General features: G+C 42.8%; 1 protein-coding gene across 1 annotated transcript in view; it reads left to right on the forward strand.

Annotated features, from left to right (window-relative positions):
* Window positions 1-2,019: 2,019 nt before the first annotated feature.
* col17a1b (collagen, type XVII, alpha 1b) overlaps window positions 2,020-23,253 on the forward strand; it is a 61,192-nt gene continuing 39,958 nt past the window's right edge. The window contains exons 1-17 of the mRNA XM_079512679.1: window positions 2,020-2,222; window positions 3,741-3,817; window positions 6,673-6,723; window positions 6,872-6,979; window positions 9,917-10,131; window positions 11,425-11,572; window positions 12,207-12,263; window positions 12,805-12,837; window positions 12,959-13,009; window positions 16,589-16,756; window positions 18,782-19,264; window positions 19,505-19,588; window positions 19,752-19,814; window positions 20,140-20,313; window positions 21,580-21,663; window positions 21,756-21,797; window positions 22,368-22,499. Of these exons, the coding sequence (XP_079368805.1) occupies window positions 3,754-3,817; window positions 6,673-6,723; window positions 6,872-6,979; window positions 9,917-10,131; window positions 11,425-11,572; window positions 12,207-12,263; window positions 12,805-12,837; window positions 12,959-13,009; window positions 16,589-16,756; window positions 18,782-19,264; window positions 19,505-19,588; window positions 19,752-19,814; window positions 20,140-20,313; window positions 21,580-21,663; window positions 21,756-21,797; window positions 22,368-22,499 (1,957 nt within the window). The 5' untranslated portion in view covers window positions 2,020-2,222; window positions 3,741-3,753. The remainder of the gene's footprint in view (window positions 2,223-3,740; window positions 3,818-6,672; window positions 6,724-6,871; window positions 6,980-9,916; window positions 10,132-11,424; window positions 11,573-12,206; window positions 12,264-12,804; window positions 12,838-12,958; window positions 13,010-16,588; window positions 16,757-18,781; window positions 19,265-19,504; window positions 19,589-19,751; window positions 19,815-20,139; window positions 20,314-21,579; window positions 21,664-21,755; window positions 21,798-22,367; window positions 22,500-23,253) is intronic.

Genomic DNA, 23,253 nt, shown 5'->3' on the forward strand with positions numbered 1-23,253 from the left:
CACATGCACCATTATTTTGTGATTTATTGACTGTCGTTTCAGGAATAAGTCCAAAGCTGTTACTTTAACACTAACAGACTATTTCTCACACATGGCTACTGAGAAGTGAGTCAACCCCCTTTTTTTAAGATTCCACAATCAAGTTTACTGAACTAACCTAAAATTACTTTAACCACTTAAACCACCAACATTTCATGCTTCAAGTTTCAAATTTATTCGAAAACAACTCCGCATAACAGTATGAATCATGGCGTTTCTTCCAAATTAAAGAGGAACACTAGTCTAGAATAACATTTTTTGAAAACATAAATCATTAAAATGTTTGTGGCCTACTTACGGTAAAGCTTATGTATGCTTTGTCGTGTGACAGTGTCGTGCGAAAATAGCCGATCTACAACAGGCGCATCTTGTCTTAATGTGATGTGTTGTGAGCTTGTTGTACTGTAGACCTATTTCCACTTTATTATTCTATTTTTTTTAACCTTTCGAAAGTTTATGACATGCCCAAAATATTATCACATGGCATTCTTTCAGTCTGCATACTGATGCGATTTCAGAGGCGCCAAGCCGCCAACCTCCATACAATTGTTCCTCAGGCACCATTTGTGTTCCATGGTTTGAACAGATTGGAATCATGTGTGAGTCATGCAGGGACGATGGGCGATGGCTGCTCAGGGTGTGGTCTGGGTGGGTGAGGGTTCTGACAGTCAGTGATGCATGTGGCTACCAGCGCAGGAAAACGGCTAATTCCACTCAAATTGCATAGATGCAAATTAATGGGTACCAAGTGCTTATTATGTTTATTTAAATGCCTTTCTCGTGCAGTGCTGAGGGCTATATAGGCCTAGTGCATATAAGTCCGCAATCTGTCTGCTATTCAATTTGGTCCTATGTATACTCTATACAAGTCTTGCAAATTAGCCACTTAAACACTATTCAACATTTAAAAAGAAATAGCAGATATGCAAGCTCACCGCTTAAAGGAGCACTTCACTCATTTCAACCTCATCTTCATTTAATTGGTCCTCCTCATTAACGCTCATCATACGATGGAACCATTTCTGTCTACTCACTCTGTGTCTCATTGGTGGGCTGTGTGGACAGTACAGAAATCTGCAGTGACATCATCAACGGGGATTCCAAACTAATGGAGCCTATTCTTCATGTAAAATTACCTGAACTGCCCATAGACTCTGAGACAAAGTCAGAAATATTATAAAGTATTATTTGTGAGGACAAATTATATGAAGATTGGTGAAAAATGGGTGTGGTCCTTTAATGTTATAGAGCGTTGGCCTCTATCTCTCTTTGGATCCGCTTTGTGACCAGTTTATACGGTGCATACTAAAAGTTAATTACATTAACTTTGATTTATTCATGGCATGTTCACTAAAACTCTAGGATGATTATGTAATGGAGGGGCAAAACAACTCCATTCTTTTTCCAATGTGTCCACCAGATGTAAGCCTAGTGGAATGAATATTGACTATTTGCTGATGCACACATGAAGCGGATCATCAGTTTATGGAGAGTGAGGGACACATGCACAATGCACATGTGGATTGTGGTGGGTGGATGAAAACAGCAGCCTTTGGGTGAGGAGGGGCTGTTTAAAAGAACATTCCATGTTTGTAATGCTGCTTTGTACTGAACCTAGATTTTGTACGATTTTGAAAAACAAATACAATTTTGAATTATTAAAAAAAAAAGAACATTCCAAAAATGAATTGAATCACAATGAAAATTCAAAAATTATTTCTTTCTGTTCTCCTTTTTCTCCCCTTCTATTTGTTAAATCAGATTTCAGAGCCATAAATCTGCTGCCTCTCTGTAGTCTGTAGACCGTGTATTGAAAGCTTAATTGGTTCCCTGTGGTTGCGTTTTTTTCAGCCCCTTCGTGCAGTCAGTCCAGTAGTCACACACAGTACCTGCTTGCCAAAGCTCGGCTGGATGGGCGCGGTTGGGACAAAAGCCCAAAAGTTCTCTGTTCTGGCTTGCCTGCGAAAGTTGAGAGCGAAAAGACAAAAAAGAATCGAGACAGCAGCGGAACGTCCCACCACCACTACCCTGCGCAAACTTCTTATAAACAAACCTACTTGTTGAAGGATGGATTAGTAATATAGCCGCATCCCCGCGGGAGGAATCAGGATTCATTCACATTCACTGGGGGGAAAGTTTTTTTCACTTATTATTTTTCTTTTCTCCAACGGCTTGCGCTGAAGGTATGGATTTTATATTAAGGATATACCAGAGTGGATTAACCATTATAACCAATTTTGTAGGCCGCCCTACGCGATGGGAATTTGGGATTGTCCGTGCAACAAAGGAGCTAAACATCGAACTATACATCTGCTTTGCACGTTTATTCCACGTACAGAATTACTCTGTGCCATAGTTGATCTGATCTGGCCTGAGCGCACTTTACCTGCATCTGCCTGCTGTGTGTTGTGGTGTTGAGATAAACATCACACGTGTCTTTTTCTTGTCTGCTACTGAGCTGTCAAACATTTGTTGTGATTAATCATGATAGTCAATTAATTGGATACAATTTGTAAACATTTAGAGTTATCAGTCAATCAGTGGCAGCTGCGCATGCGATGGAGACAGTTATGGGCATTTAACATTGTTTGTTTTCATTAGTTTGTGGACCACGTGTGGGCATTGGGCATTGGGCTTATATTCTTGATCAGGCAATAAGTAGGCTATTGCAAAGTTAAAACAGCTTTTCGTGGCTTATGTTTTGTTGATTTATTTGAGTTCTCTTTGGTTTATGAGGGGAGATCAGAAACCAATAGCCTATCCTGGCTACAGCAGCATGCACTTGGATTTAGGAACTTGGCTTTATGAATATTTTCCTATAGCCTATTGAGATTGATGTGAAATGATCAGTAGGCTACAGTGGTGACACATGTTAGTGATTGAAATGCCTTTTTTACATGGGAGGCTGGGCTGCATGCGTGAGAAGATGTTCTTTTGTGCTCTCAGAACTGTACAGCAATCCCTGCCTCTTTTGTTCTTTTGTCAGGGTTGCCCTCAAAGACCATAAAGTGAATTCATCCAGAATTTGAAACCTATATACGTGGCTGTGCACTCTGGATGCCCTCTATAAACCTTTATCTGCACTTTGTGAAGTGCAAACCTGTCTTGTGGTTGCTAACCATACATTTTATCAATGAATGTTAGCCAGGCCTTCTAATCTTTGTCTAAATTATTTTTAAGATAAAGAAAAACATGTAAGAAATATTGAAATATTTTTGTTTCTGTATAACATCCATTTCTGACAGCATTTGTGTTGTCCCAGCAACTTTAGATTCACAATCTGGCAACTTGGCAAGGTAAACGTGGCGTGCATTTATCTTGGCTGCCTATTTTATGATCAAATTGTTAGATGACAGGTCTGGGCTCCACAAACAGGTCTGTTGTTCTTCTACAATAACTTAAGACATCTTTACCTACTGTAGCTTCATGTTCTACTATTTTATAAACTATTGTACGCTTTTGATCCAGCACCCATTGTGGACATGCACGTGTAGAGTTCTCTCCTCTTTTAAGATGTTTTCTCAGAAATATGGATGGACTGTACTTTCCAGAGGAATGAATTACCCTCCAGGGTTATGAGTTATAGCACAGCTAGACAAGACAAAGCCATGTCCAAATCCAGGATTATGGGTGTATGTGGATTGTTTGACCCCTTGGAGGAGCTTTCCTGCCCAGGTCTCATCTTTCTGTCATTTCACCAGATAGTGGGATGGGATGGAAATGGACGATTTAACAACGCGACTGGGCAACCACTCCACAGACCTGTCAGGAGAAAAGGGTAAGATGTCCATGACTTGTTCGTTTCTATTTTTCAAAAACCTTCCACAGTTCCATTACTAAATCAATCCTCCATACAAAGTCTGTGTCAAGTTTTTGGATCAGCAATGACTGAGGGACCTGCATGGGGATATTGTGTATAAATATGCTGTGCATTCACAGATCAGCTTTGTTGTGCCATCTCTGGTGATGATTCATATTCATACACCAATAATATGAATAGGAAACACTATTCCAAGTGCAAAAAATGTGTAAGAGACACATGTGGTCAGTCTCCTTATAAGGAGTAATGACAAATGCCGCTTTGGTAAAGGGGAGATTTGAGGTGCTGTTTAGACACCTACAAAGATTTAGCCTCCAAAGCTGAAGAGTAGACTACAGTATTTATGTCCCCGTGTACAGTTTATGTTATTATCCTGGTGGAGGATTACATAAACACAGTGTCTCGCCCCCTCGTCAACGCTGACTGGACCATGACCAACTATATCTCTGCTATAGTTGAGCGCTGCATTTCCTTGCTGTCGGGGCAGAAACCTTGTATCTCCATAGTTCAGCGTTTTATCTTTTCTTAAATTAATGCATTAATGTCCTACTACTTCATCATACAAGAGTGTCACGCAAGAGTATAGTGACAACAGCAGATCTATAAGCGCAAAACGTGCAACATCGCCTTCCCTTGTCAGCTTGTAGAGCTGCTATTGTTGTGACTTTGTAAACATTTAAAAAGGTAAAAGTGAAAGTGGTTAAGTGTGTATGTGGTGTGTTTTGTAAGTATTTAACCAATGAATCATATTATCAAGAACTTGTGAATAAATAATAACTTCATTATGGATAGGATCCATTGGAATACAGGATTTGGTGGTTTTGGATATACAAGGTTTCCACCTGACATTGACCAAAAAGGAGAACAGAAAGAAATATTTTTTGAATTTTCATTGTGATTCAATTCATTTTTGGAATGTTCCTTTAAACAGCCCCTCCTCACCCAAAGGCTGCTGTTTTCATCCACCCACCACAATCCACATGTGCATTGTGCATGTGTCCCTCACTCTCCATAAACTGATGACCCGCTTCATGTGTGCATCAGCAAATAGTCAATATTCATTCCACTAGGCTTACATCTGGTGGACTCACAACATTGTGAGTTTGTAGATTGCCTATTTTTGCCATTTTCTTTTTGTAATGTTTTGAAAATCTTTGAATGTTTTTGACTATTCTTTTTACAATATTAATGATTAATGATGAAAATGGGGATGCCAGCAGGTTGAAAGTGGATGAAGTCAAGTAATGATTTTGTGCAACATGTTTAAAAGTTTGGACTACTGTGCAGTGTGAATTTTGACAACAAATTCTGATTTAGTCTTATTCTTTTGAATGACACACCATTAGTCCTATTTAGTAATCTGAAATTGTTTAGTTAGTCTAGTCTTAGTCAACTAAATATCAAAATCTTAGTCTTTTAGTCTTATGGCCCTATCTTGGGCACGCCTCGCCTTACCCTTTATCCCAAAACGTACTTGTCATATTTTACTATCTTGAAAAAACATCTTAAAATAGTTCAACTAGCTGATCTACATCGACACGTTGTGACAAGATGAGATCGGCTATTTGAACAATTTTTAAATGTTTTTTCAAAATAGTAAAAAATGGCAAATAAGTTTAGGGGTAAGGGCTATAGCCCCTAGTCTTAGTCAACAAAATGAACACTAACCTATAGTACAAGCAGATAAGGTGTCACAGCCCCCTTGTGATCTTAGGTACAATAGCTACAGTGCACCTTCTACCAAAGTGTAATTATTCCATTAATCTTCCAGTGATAACTGCACAGTCATATGATATGATATATAATATGCCAGGCCAACATGGCCGAACTGTCACACCACTGGGGTGTGACAGCGAGGTCAAGGACACTTGATTATACGCTTGACACCGAAAATTAGACACTAACATAAAAACAGGGCGTCTGGCTATTTCCATAGACAGAATTGCATACACGCACATGGCACGCACGCACACACACATGCATGGCACTTTTGTATTACTTGAACAATCTTTTTTAAAGATTTGTTTTAGGCTTTTTCCCTTTATTGATAATTACAGTGAAGACGGACAGGAAAGAGGGAGAGAGAGAAGGGGAGAGACATGCAGCAATTAAAGGCTGTCATGAACGGGACTCGAACACGCGACAAGCCACCAGGCCAGAGCCATTATGTGGCATGCGCTTGGACCACTAGGCCAGCGGGCATCAACATTTTAGAACAGTCATTTTACGAATGCCATTTTGACAGTTCTTGTGGTGCATGACACAGGTATACCGCATGCACCATATGCACCGTATGCGCACACACACACACACACACACACACACACACACACACACACACACACACACACACACACACACACACACACACACACACACACACACACACACACACACACACACACACACACACACACACACACACACACACACACACACACACACACACACACACACAGTATTTGTTAGGAATAGAAGGGGAGGGGGCAGACAGCATGTAAGTCAAATGGAACATGGTACATCAAAATGAATGGCTGAGCTGATCTGTGCATACATTGCCTCCTAGTGGTTAAAGAGGGGTTTTTAAAATAAATTATGTTTTTTAATGCAATTTGAATTTAACTTATCTCTTCCAACATATTTCGTTATTCAATTCACATACATACAAACTAATATAAGGTAGGCTAATCATTTTCTGCTTTGTAAGCAAAAACAAACTTAATTTTAGTCAATTAAATCTGTCTGTCTGTCTGTCTGTCTGTCTGTCTGTCTGTCTGACCATAAACATTTCCCATGTGTTTGTATTCCATCAGTTGTGACAGAGACAGTAACTACAACGACCAGACTGGCATCTCTGCCCCCAAGTGAGTCAGTGGTCTCACTCTCACTCTCCCCTCCAACGCAACACTCACACACACATGCTACGTAGGCCAGTCATTTTGCGGAGGAGGCACTGCCCTGCCATGAGTAACAGGCTTTTCCTTGTTTTGCTGTGTGTCTGCCCGTTGCTAGAGGGAACCAGTGGATCGAATCACAGGACTATGTCCAGCGGTGCTGGAGGGCTGGGCCTGGAGAAGAATGTCTTAACGCAAAACAGCAGTGGAAGCTATTTCTCCTCATGTGAGTGGAACGCTTCAAACTCACACGTCCCGCAATTATAAGATTCCACTCTGTTCACCTTTAGTGTCGTCTTTTCTTTTAAAAGTTGAATAATAAATTATAGTTGAGTGGAAAACTGTACTTGTGTTGTATGCTGAGCTGCATCATTTTCAAAGCATTTCAGCCATATATTTTGAAATATTTGATGGGTCCGCTACATAATTCAGAGAATTAAACTGCTTGTTATCCCAAGCAGTTTAATTCTGCTTGGTCATCTAACAGTGGTGCTCAGACTTTGGGGTGGAACCTCCAACTTCATATTCATTTGAATATGAAAAGTTGCCCATAAATGCACCATTTCAGACTTTGTTGTATGACTGTTGACCAATTACAATTACAATTTACAATTTAGGCATTTAGCAGACGCTCTTAATCCAGAGCGATTTACATTAGGCAAGAACAAAAAAGCATGGGAATACATCACATATATAAAATGCATTTATCATGAAACATGCGTAAGCTAAGAACGTAACTAGAACATATCTATATAATGACACTATACATATAAACTATACATATATACTATTACTATACTATGCTATACTGTACTATGAAGTGCTATGACTACATACAATGCAATTATTGTGCTGTCTACATGTATGGCATGCTATAAGTCTGTTTCAAATGCTATCTAAGTCTAAAAAGTGCTATCTAAGGGGGTAGGGTAAGTGCTATGGGCCATGATGGAGTCTGAAAAGGTGGGTTTTCAGACTACGGCGGAAAATGGTGCATTTATATAGAGCTCCGAAGTCTGACGTCACTTTCAGTAGAGGTCGTCAATCTCCAGGTTCATGTATTTGTTTATTTGCATTGAGATCCCCAAACGGCGATTTTAGGTCGCTTCATATAAGAACTGTGTTTGAAAAATAAACCGACCACCTCGGCGTTTCTGTCAGGGGAGTGGCTGTGCGTCGTTAATGATGTCCATTCATATTTGATACAGCCAGTTTCTAGAGAAAATGGAATTAATGTGACCGCAAAAGCCTTGAAACTACATATGAATGCAATGTCGCTGAGCATATACGTCACGCCCAGCTGTCAACATATTGCGTTCCTGAGATTCCTCGTTGACGTAAGCTCAGCTGGTGGTGACTCGACTCGTACTAACCACGATACATTATATATCAATCCGGGTAGGCTGCAGAAGCAGCCTACCCGGAAATGTAGTCTCTGGGTTGTTTGGCTCGTTTCTAACGCTTATTTTGTTACTCTTTGGGTATATTTGTACAGTTCCACCTTCAGTCGATGCTTCATATCCATATGAGTGAAAAGGCCCGGGTGATCGGTTTATTTTTCAAACACAGTTCTTATATGAGGCGATCTAAAATCCCCCTATGGAGAGTACAATGCTTATAAAAACATACATGAACCATGGCGCTCACTGCCCTCTACTGGTAGTAGAGGGCAGTGACGTCAGGACTTCGGTGCTCTATAGCGCCTTTATCCAAGGCAAGATTGGGAGTGATGCTGCAGTTCTGATTGCAACGGGAAGTGCATTCCACAGTTTTGGGGCCAGAAGGGAGAAGAGTTTGGGACGTGTGTAGCGTTGTCCCGGTGTTTTTATTGAGGGTACTTCCAGCTTTCCTGCGTTGGCTGATCTGAGTGCGCGGGAGGGTTTGTAGGATAGACACAATAGACACCTACAGTATAATAACATGGCTAAAATAGGGATGTCAGGTTGTGGTTAAGTCTGTCTGTGGGTTTTTATAAAGCACTACAAATGATTAATAGGAGCTTGTGACTAAATAATAACTACATCGGATGCATTGTAATTTGTAACAGATCACATGTTGAAATTCGTGAAAAGTAATGCTTTTGGACGTACACAATTTCTGACCAACACCGACAACTTATACGTATAATTGTATTTGTATTTGTTTATTCAGCACAGTATAAAAAACAACACAGTGAACATATAAATATAAGAAGGGTAAAGTGCTAGGCTGAGGCAAAAAAGCCCAAGGGGCTTATACGAGGCCTCTACCTATGTAAATCAAAATGAAACATTGTACAAGAGATATAGAATATCCAGAAGACATAATTGCAGTATATAAAACAAGAACAAAACAACAACACAAAAAAAACAACAAGAACATGATTAGAATTATAGGTTATCTACATGATTAGAGAAAAGAAGAGATGATACAAAGAAGTATAATTAAGTAATCTGGTCAATTAAGTGGGTCCTAAACTTATGTTTGAAATTATTTAATGATGTAGAATTTGATGAGATTGCTGTATAGGTGTTCCATAGCTGGGCCCCCCTGTATCTGATGTAGAACTGACACAGACCAGTACGGAACTTTGGGAGATGTAAATTATTTGCCTGTCTCGTATTGAAGTGGTGCACATCACTGTTGAACTGGAAAAAGTCTTTACATGGCAAAGAAAATGAAACTGGCTGGAACAATACTTTGAAAATAAAGTTGCAGGTTAGGTATGTATTTAAATTAAAGATTGGTAAAATATTTAGTTGTTTGAAAAGAGGGGCAGAATGAGCAGACCAATCACTGTACAGTATGTGATTACATGTAATTACATTCAAAAGCATGCTTTGGTGTGCCTTGAAAAATGTAGAGAACCTTGATTTGGGTCGAGCAACATTGGAAAAAGAAATGATCAGTGAGGCTCAGTGGCATTGTGGTTGAGTGACTCAATCACCTCCCTGCTTGGCACCAGTCAGCATCAAGGGGCGGATTGGGGGTAGGTTCCTGCGACATACCCATGGGTCTCATAGCTTGGCAAGGCTATGATTGATTGAATAGTTTATTAGACAGAAATGTAAAGTCTAAAAGGCATAGTTTTTTTGCACAGGCAAAAGTTCTTGCAGTCTTTTTTCATTTAGGCCTTAAATTACAATGGGGCCCTAATACGGTATGTACCATTCCATTCCTTCAGCCTCCGTGGGTGTGAGCGTGAGTGGCTTCAGCTCGTCCTCGGGCGTGTACCTGGGAGGAGGAGGGGACAGCCTGGGCGGAGGAGTGAGCGATGGAGGAATGGGGAGCTACGGAGACGCAGAGGGCTACGGGAGCGGAGGAGGAGGAGGAGGAGGAGGAGGAGGAGGAGGAGGAGGAGGCGGCGGCGGGAGCTACATGGTCACGTCGGTGTCCAAGGTGAGCACGTATGAGGAGAGGACATGTCTGCCTTCAGCGTAGTCTGACACACATACAGAGCCCAACACCTTGCATCCAGCAGCCCAACCCCGTAGTCACTTTGAGTGACAGTCGGGGCAAACGCAGTCCCCTCTCTAGCTCAAGTTAGCTTGAGACGGCAAAAAAACTCGGCAAAAAAACACATTGTCCGTGGTTTGGGGCATAAGTGGGATTCGATCCAAGGAGCTGTGGGTTGGGAGGCAAGACACGCCCAAGTCCTGTAAAACGACTCCTGTTTAAAACGAAACAAGCCCCGCCCAGTACGGCGTGAGGCTTCCCCTATACATATTTTTTATTTTTTATTTTATATATATTTATTTTGATTGGGTTTTTCTTCAACATAACATAACATAATACAGTGGGAGAGGGGAAAAAGAGGGAACACCAGGCAACAGACAAAACAGATAACGAAAAAACAAGCCAACAAAAAACAAAAAACAGATTCACGCGGACGCGGACGCGCACACACACACACACACACACACACACACACACACACACACACACACACACACACACACACACACACACACACACACACACACACACACACACACACACACACACACACACACACACACACACACACACACACACACACACACATTTTGCGACAGAGCCCCTCATTATGTATCTAATCCTTTCAAGCTGCAGATTATTAAAAATCTCTCTCAGCCAATGTGTAAGGGGGGGCGGCATGGGTGATTTGATTTCCATCGCATAAGTATTAGGCGTCTTGCCAGTAGTGTTACAAAGGCTATAAGGTCTGCTTGTGATCTAGACAGTGGCAGTTGAGAAAGCGCTGTAATGGCACTATAAGTGTCCCAGTTAATACTGTAAGCGTCTCAAAGATTTCAGTCCAGAATGTGCTCAGAGACGAACATGACCAAAACATGTGTGCGTGTGTTACCGGTGTCTGATGGCATTTTTCACAGTTAGGATCAATGTTATCGTATATCCTTGACAGCTTAGCTTTCATCCAGTGGGTTCGATGTACGACTTTACACTGGATTAGGCCATGTCTAGCACAAGCTGATGAAGTGTGAACACGACTGAGAATATCTTGCCAAAGATTATCTGAGATTTCCATCTCCAAATCCTCCACCCAACGCTCCTTCACACTATTCGTAGATACAGAGGATAGGGACTGCATTAGGTTCTAAAAATATGAAATATTATATACATATATATGTATATATATATACATATTTCTGGCAGAACACCTTGACGGCTGATTTCTCCATTCTGTCCAAGGTGAGGTCGGCCTCCTCGTCGGGAGGAGGAGGAGGAGGGGGGGGGAGCGTCGTCGTTGGCGGCAGCAGGAGGACGCAGACGGGCGTGTCCACGGGCGGCATCTCGCCAAGCTTCAGGAAGAACGGCAGCCACTCAGGAGGTTATGACGGTGAGCATGGTTATAGGCCTGTCCCAATCATTACATAATCACCTAATCGCAATTGTTCAAGATAATCGCAATTATTTTTGCATCGATCGTTTCCATGTTGAAAAAGTTCCATACGTTTAAAAAAAATTGCAGAAATAGTTGATCTATAAACTTACAACACGTCATTTTCTGACGTGTTGTAAGCTTGAAGATCAACTATTTCAGCGTTTTGTAAATTTTTTTAAAGAAAAGAATATTAAATGTGTCAGTGATTTCAAGTTTTAGATTTAAGTTATCTGCCCTGGGCAATTTGTGATTACGAAGCCTAAAAGGCAAACAGAAATACAAATTGTAACGCTCCAATGTTCAATGCAAAAAAAACTAAAAACAAAACACAATTAAATCGTAAAATCTTATCGTAATCTAATCGTCAACTTAAATCTGTAATCGTGACAGCCCTAAGCTTGGTTCCTGTTCACCAACGATAAGAAGGCTGGCATCGTGTCAGCCGCCTCTGTCTGTTTTGGAAACCAACGCCTGAACCGTGTATAACGGAAACGCTTCGCCAGGCAGAAAGAAAGAGGGAAAACATTTTGAAAGGCGTGGACAGCCTTCTCTTAACCTCCTGCAACCTATTGTATCCTCTCTGCTGCAGGAAGTTCCAGTGGCAATTCGTCCCCAGAGTTCACACGGAAAGACTACGGGAACTATTGTGAGTTACAATAACAACCATGTGATTATGAAGTTTATAATTGCATATCTGTGTGCCAGCCTCTCCCTTATATGGTTGCTTTTATTATAAAAAAACACATGTTTAAGCATTTTGTGAAGTGTGTGTGTGTGTGTGTGTGTGTGTGTGTGTGTGCACGTGAGTGCATGCGTGTGTGCGTGCATATCCATGTGTGTGTGTGTGTGTGTGCACGCATATTCGTGTGTGTGTATGCATGCATATATATGTGTGTGTGTGTGTGTGTGTGTGTGTGTGTGTGTGTGTGTGTGTGTGTGTGTGTGTGTGTGTGTGTGTGTGTGTGTGTGTGTGTGTGTGTGTGGTGCTTCTGTGCATGTGTTTGTATTTGCATGCATATGTGTGTCTGTGTGTGTGTTTCATACATGTGTGTGTGTTTCATACGTGTGTGTGTGTGTGTGTGTGTGTGTGTGTGTGTGTGTGTGTGTGTGTGTGTGTGTGTGTGTGTGTGTGTGTGCGCACGCGTGTGCGTGCCTACGTATGTGCGTGTGTGTGCGTGTGTTTCAAGGCTCCAATGCCAGGGGGAGGAGTGAAAGCAGAGGTAAGTTGCTGTTGTTTCTCTATTTCTGCAGCGTCTCACATTTAGAATCATCATCCCACAGCAATGTGGCTTCAAGTCTCACTATTCTGTCTGTTTCCTGTTATTGTGTGTTTTATTTCAGAGAGTCAGATCAGAGCCAGACTGCAGAGTGCCTCTCCCACTGCATCCAGATGTAAGATCCTCATCTAACACATGCATGTGGCTCTGAGTCTAACACATATTGATTGCATGAGGATGGAGGACCCGCATTGACAGAAAGTGTTATTGTTTATTTAGCTGCCAGCGCCTATCTGCCATGCATTTCTAAGACACGCTAAGACCTATAGGCTGACCATATATTCAGCCCGTCAAACTGGGACCCTTAAATCAATGCTCACGTTTGTCATATTCAACCTCAGCACTGAATTCAGACACGCAATGCATTCGTTGTTTTCTGATTAGTTGTAGCTGTAGGTGAGGTTGTTTACATGAAAAGTACACGATAGTCTATGCAACCACTGAAAAAAACTATTATTTTAATTCCGGGACAATTTTGTAGTGAATGTTGAAAACCGGGACACATTAGTGTTTGAGATATTTAAGTATCGGGACAATCCCGGCCAAACCGGGACGTCTGGTCAGCCTAAGGGCCTAGCTTGAGCACTCCTCTTCACACAGCGGCCGAGCATCGTGTTTCAGTGCTCCCGACGTCCCGACGAACCCAGGGTGCCTCAAGCTGAAAAATATTTAAACTTTTGGAGAGGAGTGCCGCTCATCAATCTCACGTTTGATCCTATCCTGGTTGTGTGTGACAACCCAGTCATTTATGTGATGATAGTTTCAAACATTGCGTAAACAACAGTAAACATTCCTTGCAAGCGTTCTAGACATGACATGCAAAACGCTCCTCCGCTCATAAAACGCTTTCTGTGGTCACGAGTCCTCATAAAGTAACAAAAGCATCGCTACCATCGGGATGATTGATGAAGTATTGAAGTATTTGAAACTTGTGAAAAAGAAATTTGCTGGTGGGCTTAAAGCCTGATTTATACTTGCTTGCACGCTAGTGTCACACACAAAACAGAAAGGAAGATCTACAAGCTCACAGCATGTTGCATCGCAATACGTTGTATGCTTGTAGATCTGCTATTTCCACATACGGCACTAGAGCAGCATATGCTTTCTGACTGATCTAACAGAATTTGCACTCAGTTCACATCCACTCTAATTTCCTTCTCCATAACGGAACCTGGAATGTATGATACTAAACAATGTCACCTGGCTTACAGAAATACTTGAATTAACAAAATTGAAGGAAAACTTAGTTAAAAACTGTATTCTGTAGTGATGAGATTGAAGTAATCCCCCCCCCCCCCCCCCTGATCAGAATTGATTCCATCTACCATCATTTACCGAAGTATCTTTACTTTGTAGTTTAGTGTTAGATGTTAGAGTGATTTCACTGTAAGGGAGGTTTGTTCAGCCGTGTGCTACTGTATGTAGACCTGTGGTCACATACAGTATGGTGGGGTTTCTAATATGCCTATGTTCTGGATATTCCATCTAAAATTAGAATACAGCGGTTCCCAACCTTTTCTGGACTGGAGCCCACTTGAAAACCTTGAAGGCGTTTTTGGCCCACCCATAAACACGGCAGACTACACAGGGCCACAATGGCAACAAGCCCCTAGGGCTTTTTGTGTTATCCTTTGAGGAATCATTATAAAATCATACCACAGTACTATTTGCAAACTGTTAATAAAGTATTCAATCAATCAATCAAAAGCCATTCAGCCGTCATTTTAATTGGCAATTATTTGTGTGCCCAATATCCTCACGGCCCAGCCTGGGAATCACCATGTTAATACTTTTCCATCCCTCTCTACAGTACGTAAGTCATCAAGTGTGTGCCTGATTACAGCCCTAGATGTTATTTCATTCTAGGCTTCATTCCTAATGACATATATTATTATGCACCACTCCTTCAAGAGCGGCCTTGTCAGCATTTGGAGTTAAAAGGCTATATTCTTTTCAACACGCCTCTCGGTTTGTTGTGCTTCTCACACTGAAATGACCTTGTTTTTAAACAGCCTCTGTTGTGGGGCATATTGTTGGCGACAAGAACAGAAGCCTCATTCATAAAATGGTCTTCAAGATCAAATTTCATCTTTGAGTTGACTTATGCACAAACCGTTGATCAAGCACATATTCATAAAACCTTACTTAGACATGGAAATGATCGTGTGTCTACGTGCGTGTCAGACTAGACTTCAGTTGGTCCAGTGGTTCTCAAAGTGGGGTCCGGGGACCCCAGGGGTCCTTGAGGGAGGTTTCCAGGGAGTCCCAGACAAAATGTGTCAAAATCAGCTTCACCACTTTAAACCCTATTTTATATTTGAAATGTTGTGAGCTCGTAGATTGTCAATTTTGTGTGAATAATTGTGAATAACACAGATCTTCTATTATGGGGATCTCTGGCACAAAATCTTTTGAAATGGAGGTCCTTGGCTAAATACATTTTGGTGTCCTTGACATGAAACCGATTGAGAACCACAGCTGTAGGCTTGACATCGCACGTCTTCCGAGCTGCCGAGAGCGGTGCGCTGTGCAAACCTTTCTGACATGTTGTGACATGGCGTGACATGGCATTTTATCGGTTACAGGTGTGAGGAATTAAGCTAATATGCAAACCCAGCGTGCTTTCAATTAAAGACACGATGAGTGATGCCATAAATTGTGTGGCAAATTTGCAAAACATGAACTCAACATGAGTGATCTAGTGTTACTGGAAGATGTCAGACGTTTTCAGAGACAGGACTTTTCTTTGCTCATGATGATGGTTCTCAATCCTTTTCATGTAAAGGACGTGTCATGTAAATGACCAACGGTATGACCTCATCTGAAAATATTTTGTGCCAGGGAGCCCTGGGAGATCTGTGCTCAAATTCCACTAAAATGTATATGTTTTCTTATTTTTTTTAAAATAGCAGATTTACCAGCCCACAATGTGTCACATCAGTACCATAGTTCGATAATTTCTGAATACACGAACAAGTTCTGATCACTTAGTAAATAACACTGTGGACAGTCAGTCCTGAAGATCATAAAGAGAAACAATTTTCCTGCAGTCAATAGCTCAAAGATCAAAGATTAATGTGGGCATGCTGCCCACAGTGATCTGGGCTGTTCTACAGTACGTATCTTGTCAGCTAGATGCCGTCGTGGGGTTTTCCATTGGCAGCTGACTGGCACACATAAAAGAGGACTTTGTGCATTCTCCCTGCGGTTGTAGGTGCAGTTTCTTGTGCTGTCAGTGTGACTATCTTACCGTCTTATTCGTAGTGAAATACCTCCAGGGACAACTAACTGTATTTGCTCTTTTGACCGAAGCAAAGGCTTTTGTAAACCGTGTTCATGTGTGCATATATGTAAGATATTCTATAGGTAAAAAATCAAAGGTGCGTTAGACACAGTCGTGCATCTTAATGTTACCTTATTTAACTTGTTAAAGGGATTTTCTATAAATCAGGCGAATACAAGAACGCTCGCCCCAAAACACTCTCGCCCCGGGTCAAATCCGACGATCTCGGAACGGTCACCAGAACCTACATGGCCACATTTTACCAAGACTTGGGGAGGGGGGGGGGGGGGGGGGGGGGGGGGATGACTTATGATTCTGTCCCAGTGTCCCTATCAGGACGTAACTTGAGCGGCGCCGAGTCTGCTGAAGCGCCTACTTTAACATGGTAAGTGTGTGTGTGCTTGTTGACAGGGACAGAGCTGGACGATGTGAAGAGGCTGCTGAAGGGAGGGGTCTCCACCGGAGGGCGCTCTAACAGCGTCAGCCCCTCCCGCTCCGCCTCGGCTGCATCCATCACCCTGCCGGTCCCCAAGAAGGCCATGGTGGAGACCAAGATCGTCACGGGCACCTCCCAGTCTGGTCAGTGCCATGGCACTCTCTCACTAACTGTTTCACCTCCCAGTCTGGTCAGTGCCATGGCACTCTCTCACTAACTGTTTCACCTCCCAGTCTGGTCAGTGCCATGTCACAAACTCACTAACTGTTTCACCTCCCAGTCTGGTCAGTGCCATGTCACTCACTAACTGTTTCACCTCCCAGTCTGGTGAGTGCCATGTCACAAACTCACTAACTGTTTCACCTCCCAGTCTGGTGAGTGCCATGTCTCTCACTAACTGTTTCACCTCCCAGTCTGGTGAGTGCCATGTCACAAACTCACTAACTGTTTCACCTCCCAGTCTGGTGAGTGCCATGTCTCTCACTAACTGTTTCACCTCCCAGTCTGGTCAGTGCCATGTCACTCACTAACTGTTTCACCTCCCAGTCTGGTCAGTGCCATGTCACTCACTAACTGTTTCACCTCCCAGTCTGGTCAGTGCCATGTCACTCACTAACTGTTTCACCTCCCAGTCTGGTCAGTGCCATGTCACTCACTAACTGTTTCACCTCCCAGTCTGGTCAGTGCCATGTCTCTCACTAACTGTTTCATTACCCCGGTCTGGTCAGTGCCATGTCACTCACTAACTGTTTCACATCCCAGTCTGGTGAGTGTCATGTCACTCACTAACTGTTTCACCTCCCAGTCTGGTGAGTGTCATGTCACTCACTAACTGTTTCACCTCCCAGTCTGGTGAGTGCCATGTCACAAACTCACTAACTGTTTCACCTCCCAGTCTGGTGAGTGCCATGTCACAAACTCACTAACTGTTTTACCTCCCAGTCTGGTGAGTGCCATGTCACAAACTCACTAACTGTTTTACCTCACAGTCTGGTGAGTGTCATGTCACTCACTAACTGTTTCACATCCCAGTCTGGTGAGTGTCATGTCACTCACTAACTGTTTCACCTCCCAGTCTGGTGAGTGTCATGTCACTCACTAACTGTTTCACCTCCCAGTCTGGTCAGTGCCATGTCACTCTCTCACTCACTGTTCCACCTCCCAGTCTGGTGAGTGTCATGTCACTCACTAACTGTTTCACCTCCCAGTCTGGTGAGTGCCATGTCACTCACTCACTGTTTCACCTGCCAGTCTGGTGAGTGCCATGTCACAAACTCACATAAAAAAAGACTATATACCAAATTTCCCACTTGAACAAAAGAAGCCTGTCGGCTGCCGGACTAAAAAGAGAAATAAGATGTTTGCCGGACACCCAAGCTAGTGACAATAGCAGATCTACAAGATCACAACGTGTCACTTCGCGCCACGTTGTGAGCTTGTAGATTGGCTATTTTCACTACTTCTTAAACTTCAAATTTGTTTTCTAATTCATGGAATTTCTTTGATTACTGAAAGAAATAACAGAAATAAAGAAATAACATCACAATGTGACACATAAATGTGTCACATTGTGCTGTTGTAACGCTTCAATTTCCCCTCGGGGATTAATAAAGTATATCTCATCACATTTTTTATTCAAGGTAGAAATACCATCATTCAATGATCTTCAATCATTTTCTTTTTTGTATGACAAAGTACCCATAATAGTACAAAAATGTACAAGATCGCATAAAAAGTTTCCCCACAACAGTGGAGATTTGAGTAAAAGTATGTCCTAAAATAGAAAAACTAAATCATGCTTTCAGAGTTATAATTTAATATACTGCCACCAAGGTGGGTGACGGTTCGATCTTTCTCATATCTAGACTATATCTGAAAACACATGTGCGCACACGTCACTCTCTCCACCTCTCGCTCTAAAATGTTTTGAAAAACACTCATACTGTATACTATACTTGGTTGACCGGATTTCCTATTTTATATTAGACCTGACCCCCGCTGATTTTTCCACTATGCTCGATGTCTTCGCCGAAAACAGCCAATGTAGAAAGTGTTGTGAGCTTGTAGCTGTAGATAGGCTATTTCCGGCGACTGTTAGCCTCAGGATAACGATGCTATAGGCTTCAATTAAGAGGATAACCATTTCTCCATCTCGTCCCTCCCTGCAGTGTCAGGCCTGTATGACACGACCGGCAGCGTCCGATCGAACCAGTATGACAGCAGCGTGGCGGCGGCCCTTTACGGAGTCCAATCTGGACAATACGACGCCGCCGTGAAGTCCTCCCAGTACGACGTCACCGTCAAGTCCGACCACTACGACAGCGGCTCGAGATCAGGCCAACAGTACGACGTGGCCAGTGTGAAATCGGGCCAGATGTACGACACCGGCTACAAGTCGGGCCAGTACGACATGAGTCTGAAGTCGGGCCACTACGAGAGCGCCACCCTGGATTCGGGCGGCCTGCAGCCGTCCTACACCTGGTCCACCTCCACCCTGCCGTCCACCCTGCCCGCCACGCTGGCTGGCGTCGGCACCGGTGGGGGCGTTGGCGTCGGCACTGGCAGCACCACCCACTCCTACCAGATCAACACCAACAACATGTCGACGGGCTCCTCCACCTTCAACTGCACCTCCCCCTCCACCCTGTCAGGTGAGACTTGCATTGCATTGCAAAACCGGAGCTGGGGACCCTCTGGAACCTCCTCAAGGACCCCTTGGGGTTTGAGAGCCACTGCCTTACTTGCCACTGCCATATTTGTACTATATGCGTACTACATTACACACATAGACCCTAGAAACACATAGACCCTAGAAAAAAGGTGTGTCTGACGGATGGGAAACATATCTATAAATCATATGTTCCTGTCTACATGTGTGTGTTTTGTTCCAGTTTATGGATTCCAAAATAATCTGGCACCCACATCCAACGGAGTTCTCACTGCCAATGGAGCCAACATGAATGGCAGCCTGGGAGGTACAGTTATGGACACAACCTGTTGTGTTATTAGTTCATTATTATATTAATTATATACTCTAGTTTGGACTGCTTGATTCTTTTTACAGTGCATATATTCACATAATTAAGAATGGTGTGTGTGTGTGTGTGTGTGTGTGTGTGGGTGTGTGCGCGCGTGCAGGGTATGGAGTACAGAAGAACGTCTCCAATGGTGGTGGTGTTGTCAGCACTGGAGTTTCTACAAGTAAGTACTGACCCAAATGTTTTTATAAGCATCCTATTTCGGATTTATAACAAAACGGGTATTAATAAATAAATTAATAAACTGTACATGGGCAACTGGCGGCCCGGGGGGCACATGCGGCCCCCAACATCACTCAAAACGCGCCGCGCGCATTTTTTTAGCTTGTAGATCGGCTATTTTTGCTATGACAGTAATATGCAATGTAGCTCTCTGGAGTGAGTGTGGAAATATAGTGGCCCACTCCACCGTCAAAGTTGGCCACCCCTGATTTAAACCATTGTTTAAAACTATTGTCTTTTTTTGTTTTGTTCTTCTCGTCTCTCAGCCACTCGGTCTGTGTCAGACGACATGTACAAGAAAGACTACAAGTACCTGCTGTTGGAGAAAGAGAACGTTCCAGCCAAGAGGGACACGGAGGTGCTTATTCTGGCAAAGGACAGCGGCAAGCAGTTCACCAGCAGCAGCACCGCCGCCCTCATAGGAGGCGGTGGCGGAGGAGGTGGGTTGAGGTGCTTTCACACCACCGCCCCCTTGTGGACACCAAGATAATTGTCTCAGCAACAGTACAATGGGCCCGTTACGTGAATCAAGAGTTACTTTTATTTGCCAAGTGCACACACAGCGTGTATAGTGTACAGTACTTGGAATGTGACCTGGTGATACGGTGCAGAGACACAACGTTGCTGTCTGGCAGAAACCTATTATCTCCATATTCAGACTTTTTGCGTTTTTTTCACGAGTTAACGCCCTACTTGATCATAGTACAGCGTCACACAAAAGCATCAAAAGTAGCAGCTCGAAACAGAGCTTGTACATCTGCTACTTTTGCTACTTTGGAATTTGAATCCTGAAAAGTAACAGTTTCGGAGGTATGAGGTATTCCACCCGACAGAGATGATAAACAGGACCAGGACGTCCTACACGGTGCTCTCTTAACTCTATTTATGTGATTATATAACTCCTACAGTATATAACGCCTGACTATATAAGCACCTGTAAGTCGCTCTGGATAACAGCATCTGCTAAACGCCTATATTGTAAATTGTAACCTGATACCAGGACACTGACACACTTAAAGTAATGCTTGTACATGTAAACAATAGATAACTAATCAGTGGTTCTCAACCAGTAGTCCTTCGGGTAGTCCCCAGCTAAATGATGGAAAGTTGGTAACCCAATGGACCCTTACACAGTAGATCTTTAACCCTTGAGAGTGTAAAATCATGCTCTCAAGAGTTTTGTTAAACATTTGAATTACTTAATTTACAAGAAGTCTACACAATTAGAGAATGTCAAATAGTTGTTATTTTGATGATCCTATGGTATCACATCAATACAGCATGGATTTGTGGACACAATCTTATCCAACGCTAACAAAATATTCTTTAGTGTTGGGTCTGCGAGGCTAAATCTCATGAAATGTAAAAGTTTTAGTTCATAGCTTTCATAGTTTTCATAGTTCATAGTTTAAGCATAAAAGCATAATTGCGCTTTGACCTTTATTTTTAATGCTGCTTTCATTTAGTTTTGTCATTATGTTTAGGCTTTGCATAATAAAGCACGTTGAGTTGTCTCTGTGCATGAGATAAAAATAAACGTCCTTTTCCTTCCGAACTGAGCTTCACATGCTCTTGATTACTCTTAATTTGTGGTTGTGTGTGTGTGTGTGTGTGTGTGTGTGTGTGTGTGTGTGTGTGTGTGTGTGTGTGTGTGTGTGTGTACGTGTGCCTGTTTGTGTGTGCGCGTGTGTGTGTGTGGTTTGCAGGGTCACTGTCAGGAGACTCCATGAAGAAGGAGAAGGTGATTCACTACAGTGAACAGGCCACGCTCAAGTCGCAGTCAGCCATGAGTGAGCATGATAACACCAATACTATGAGTCCAATAATTAACTGTGTTTAATAACCATATGCTAATTACCGTTGTAATGTTCTTTGTTAACAGACGGATCTGGAGTTCTCATGAAAGACAAAGCCACATATGCAGGTATTTTACATTGTAAACATTAATATGAAGGTAGTGGATTTTGAGCTCCATTATTTCTTAGCAATTATTATTGATTATTTCTTTGATTAATTGAATCATCAATAAATAAATACTTTAATGAAAAAAACAAGCACTTTTTATAATTTGTTTTATTATATACTGTATGTTTGCATGTATATATATCGACATGATATACATGATATAATTGTCTTTATAATCAACTAAATCTAACCACTTAAGCCTTAATTCACTACTTCCTCATACAACAGTATCGCACAGAAATAGTTAGGCTACATTTAACCAGCTTTAAGCTATAATTAACCATTTACTTGATCAGCCAATCAAATGGCATTGAATGCAGAGGGCTTAACAGCTGAAATATCCGCTATAACTACCATAAATAGGGGGTTTCATGATAAGGATTGTGTTGGTGGTGAACGTTGTCGTTGTCCTGAACCCTTATCTATCATTTATATATTATGGATCAATAGTGTGGACTTAGACTGTTATTCGTCTGTGGTACTCAATTTACGAGAGTTAATATTGTGTGTCACTTTGTGTCCTCCTCAGAGATCAGGGAAGGAGGTTTCTTTGGTGGAGGAGGCTGTTGTGGAGGTTGTTGCTCCTGGTGGAAGTGGCTGTTGGGACTCCTCCTCCTCTCCCTACTCCTACTGGGACTCCTGTTTGGCCTCGTTGCACTGGGTGAGTTGGGACTCCTGTTTGGCCTATGTGCACTGGGTGAGTTAGGACTCCTGTTTGGCCTCATTGCACTGGGTGAGTTAGGACTCCTGTTTGGCCTCATTGCACTGGGTGAGTTGGGACTCCTGTTTGGCCTCATTGCACTGGGTGAGTTAGGACTCCTGTTTGGCCTCATTGCACTGGGTGAGTTGGGACTCCTGTTTGGCCTCATTGCACTGGGTGAGTTAGGACTCCTGTTTGGCCTCATTGCACTGGGTGAGTTAGGACTCCTGTTTGGCCTCATTGCACTGGGTGAGTTAGGACTCCTGTTTGGCCTCATTGCACTGGGTGAGTTGGGACTCCTGTTTGGCCTCATTGCACTGGGTGAGTTAGGACTCCTGTTTGGCCTCATTGCACTGGGTGAGTTAGGACTCCTGTTTGGCCTCATTGCACTGGGTGAGCTGGGACTCCTGTTTGGCCTCATTGCACTGGGTGAGTTGGGACTCCTGTTTGGCCTCATTGCACTGGGTGAGTTGGGACTCCTGTTTGGCCTCATTGCACTGGGTGAGTTCAGTTGGGACTCCTGTTTGGCCTCATTGAGTGCACCCCCCAAAAAAACATCCACGAGGTCATCATTGGGCGGCTGTGGCTCAGAGCAGGTCGTCCAATGATCCCTGGTTCGGCGGTTGGAATCCCGGCTCCTCCTGTCCACATGTCGAAGTGTCATTGGGCAAGACACTGAACCCTACATTGCCTCCAATGAGTTGGTTGGTGTTAG

The sequence above is a fragment of the Electrona antarctica genome (assembly GCF_951216825.1).
Source record: "Electrona antarctica genome assembly, chromosome: 10".
Classification (NCBI taxonomy): Eukaryota; Metazoa; Chordata; class Actinopteri; order Myctophiformes; family Myctophidae; genus Electrona; species Electrona antarctica.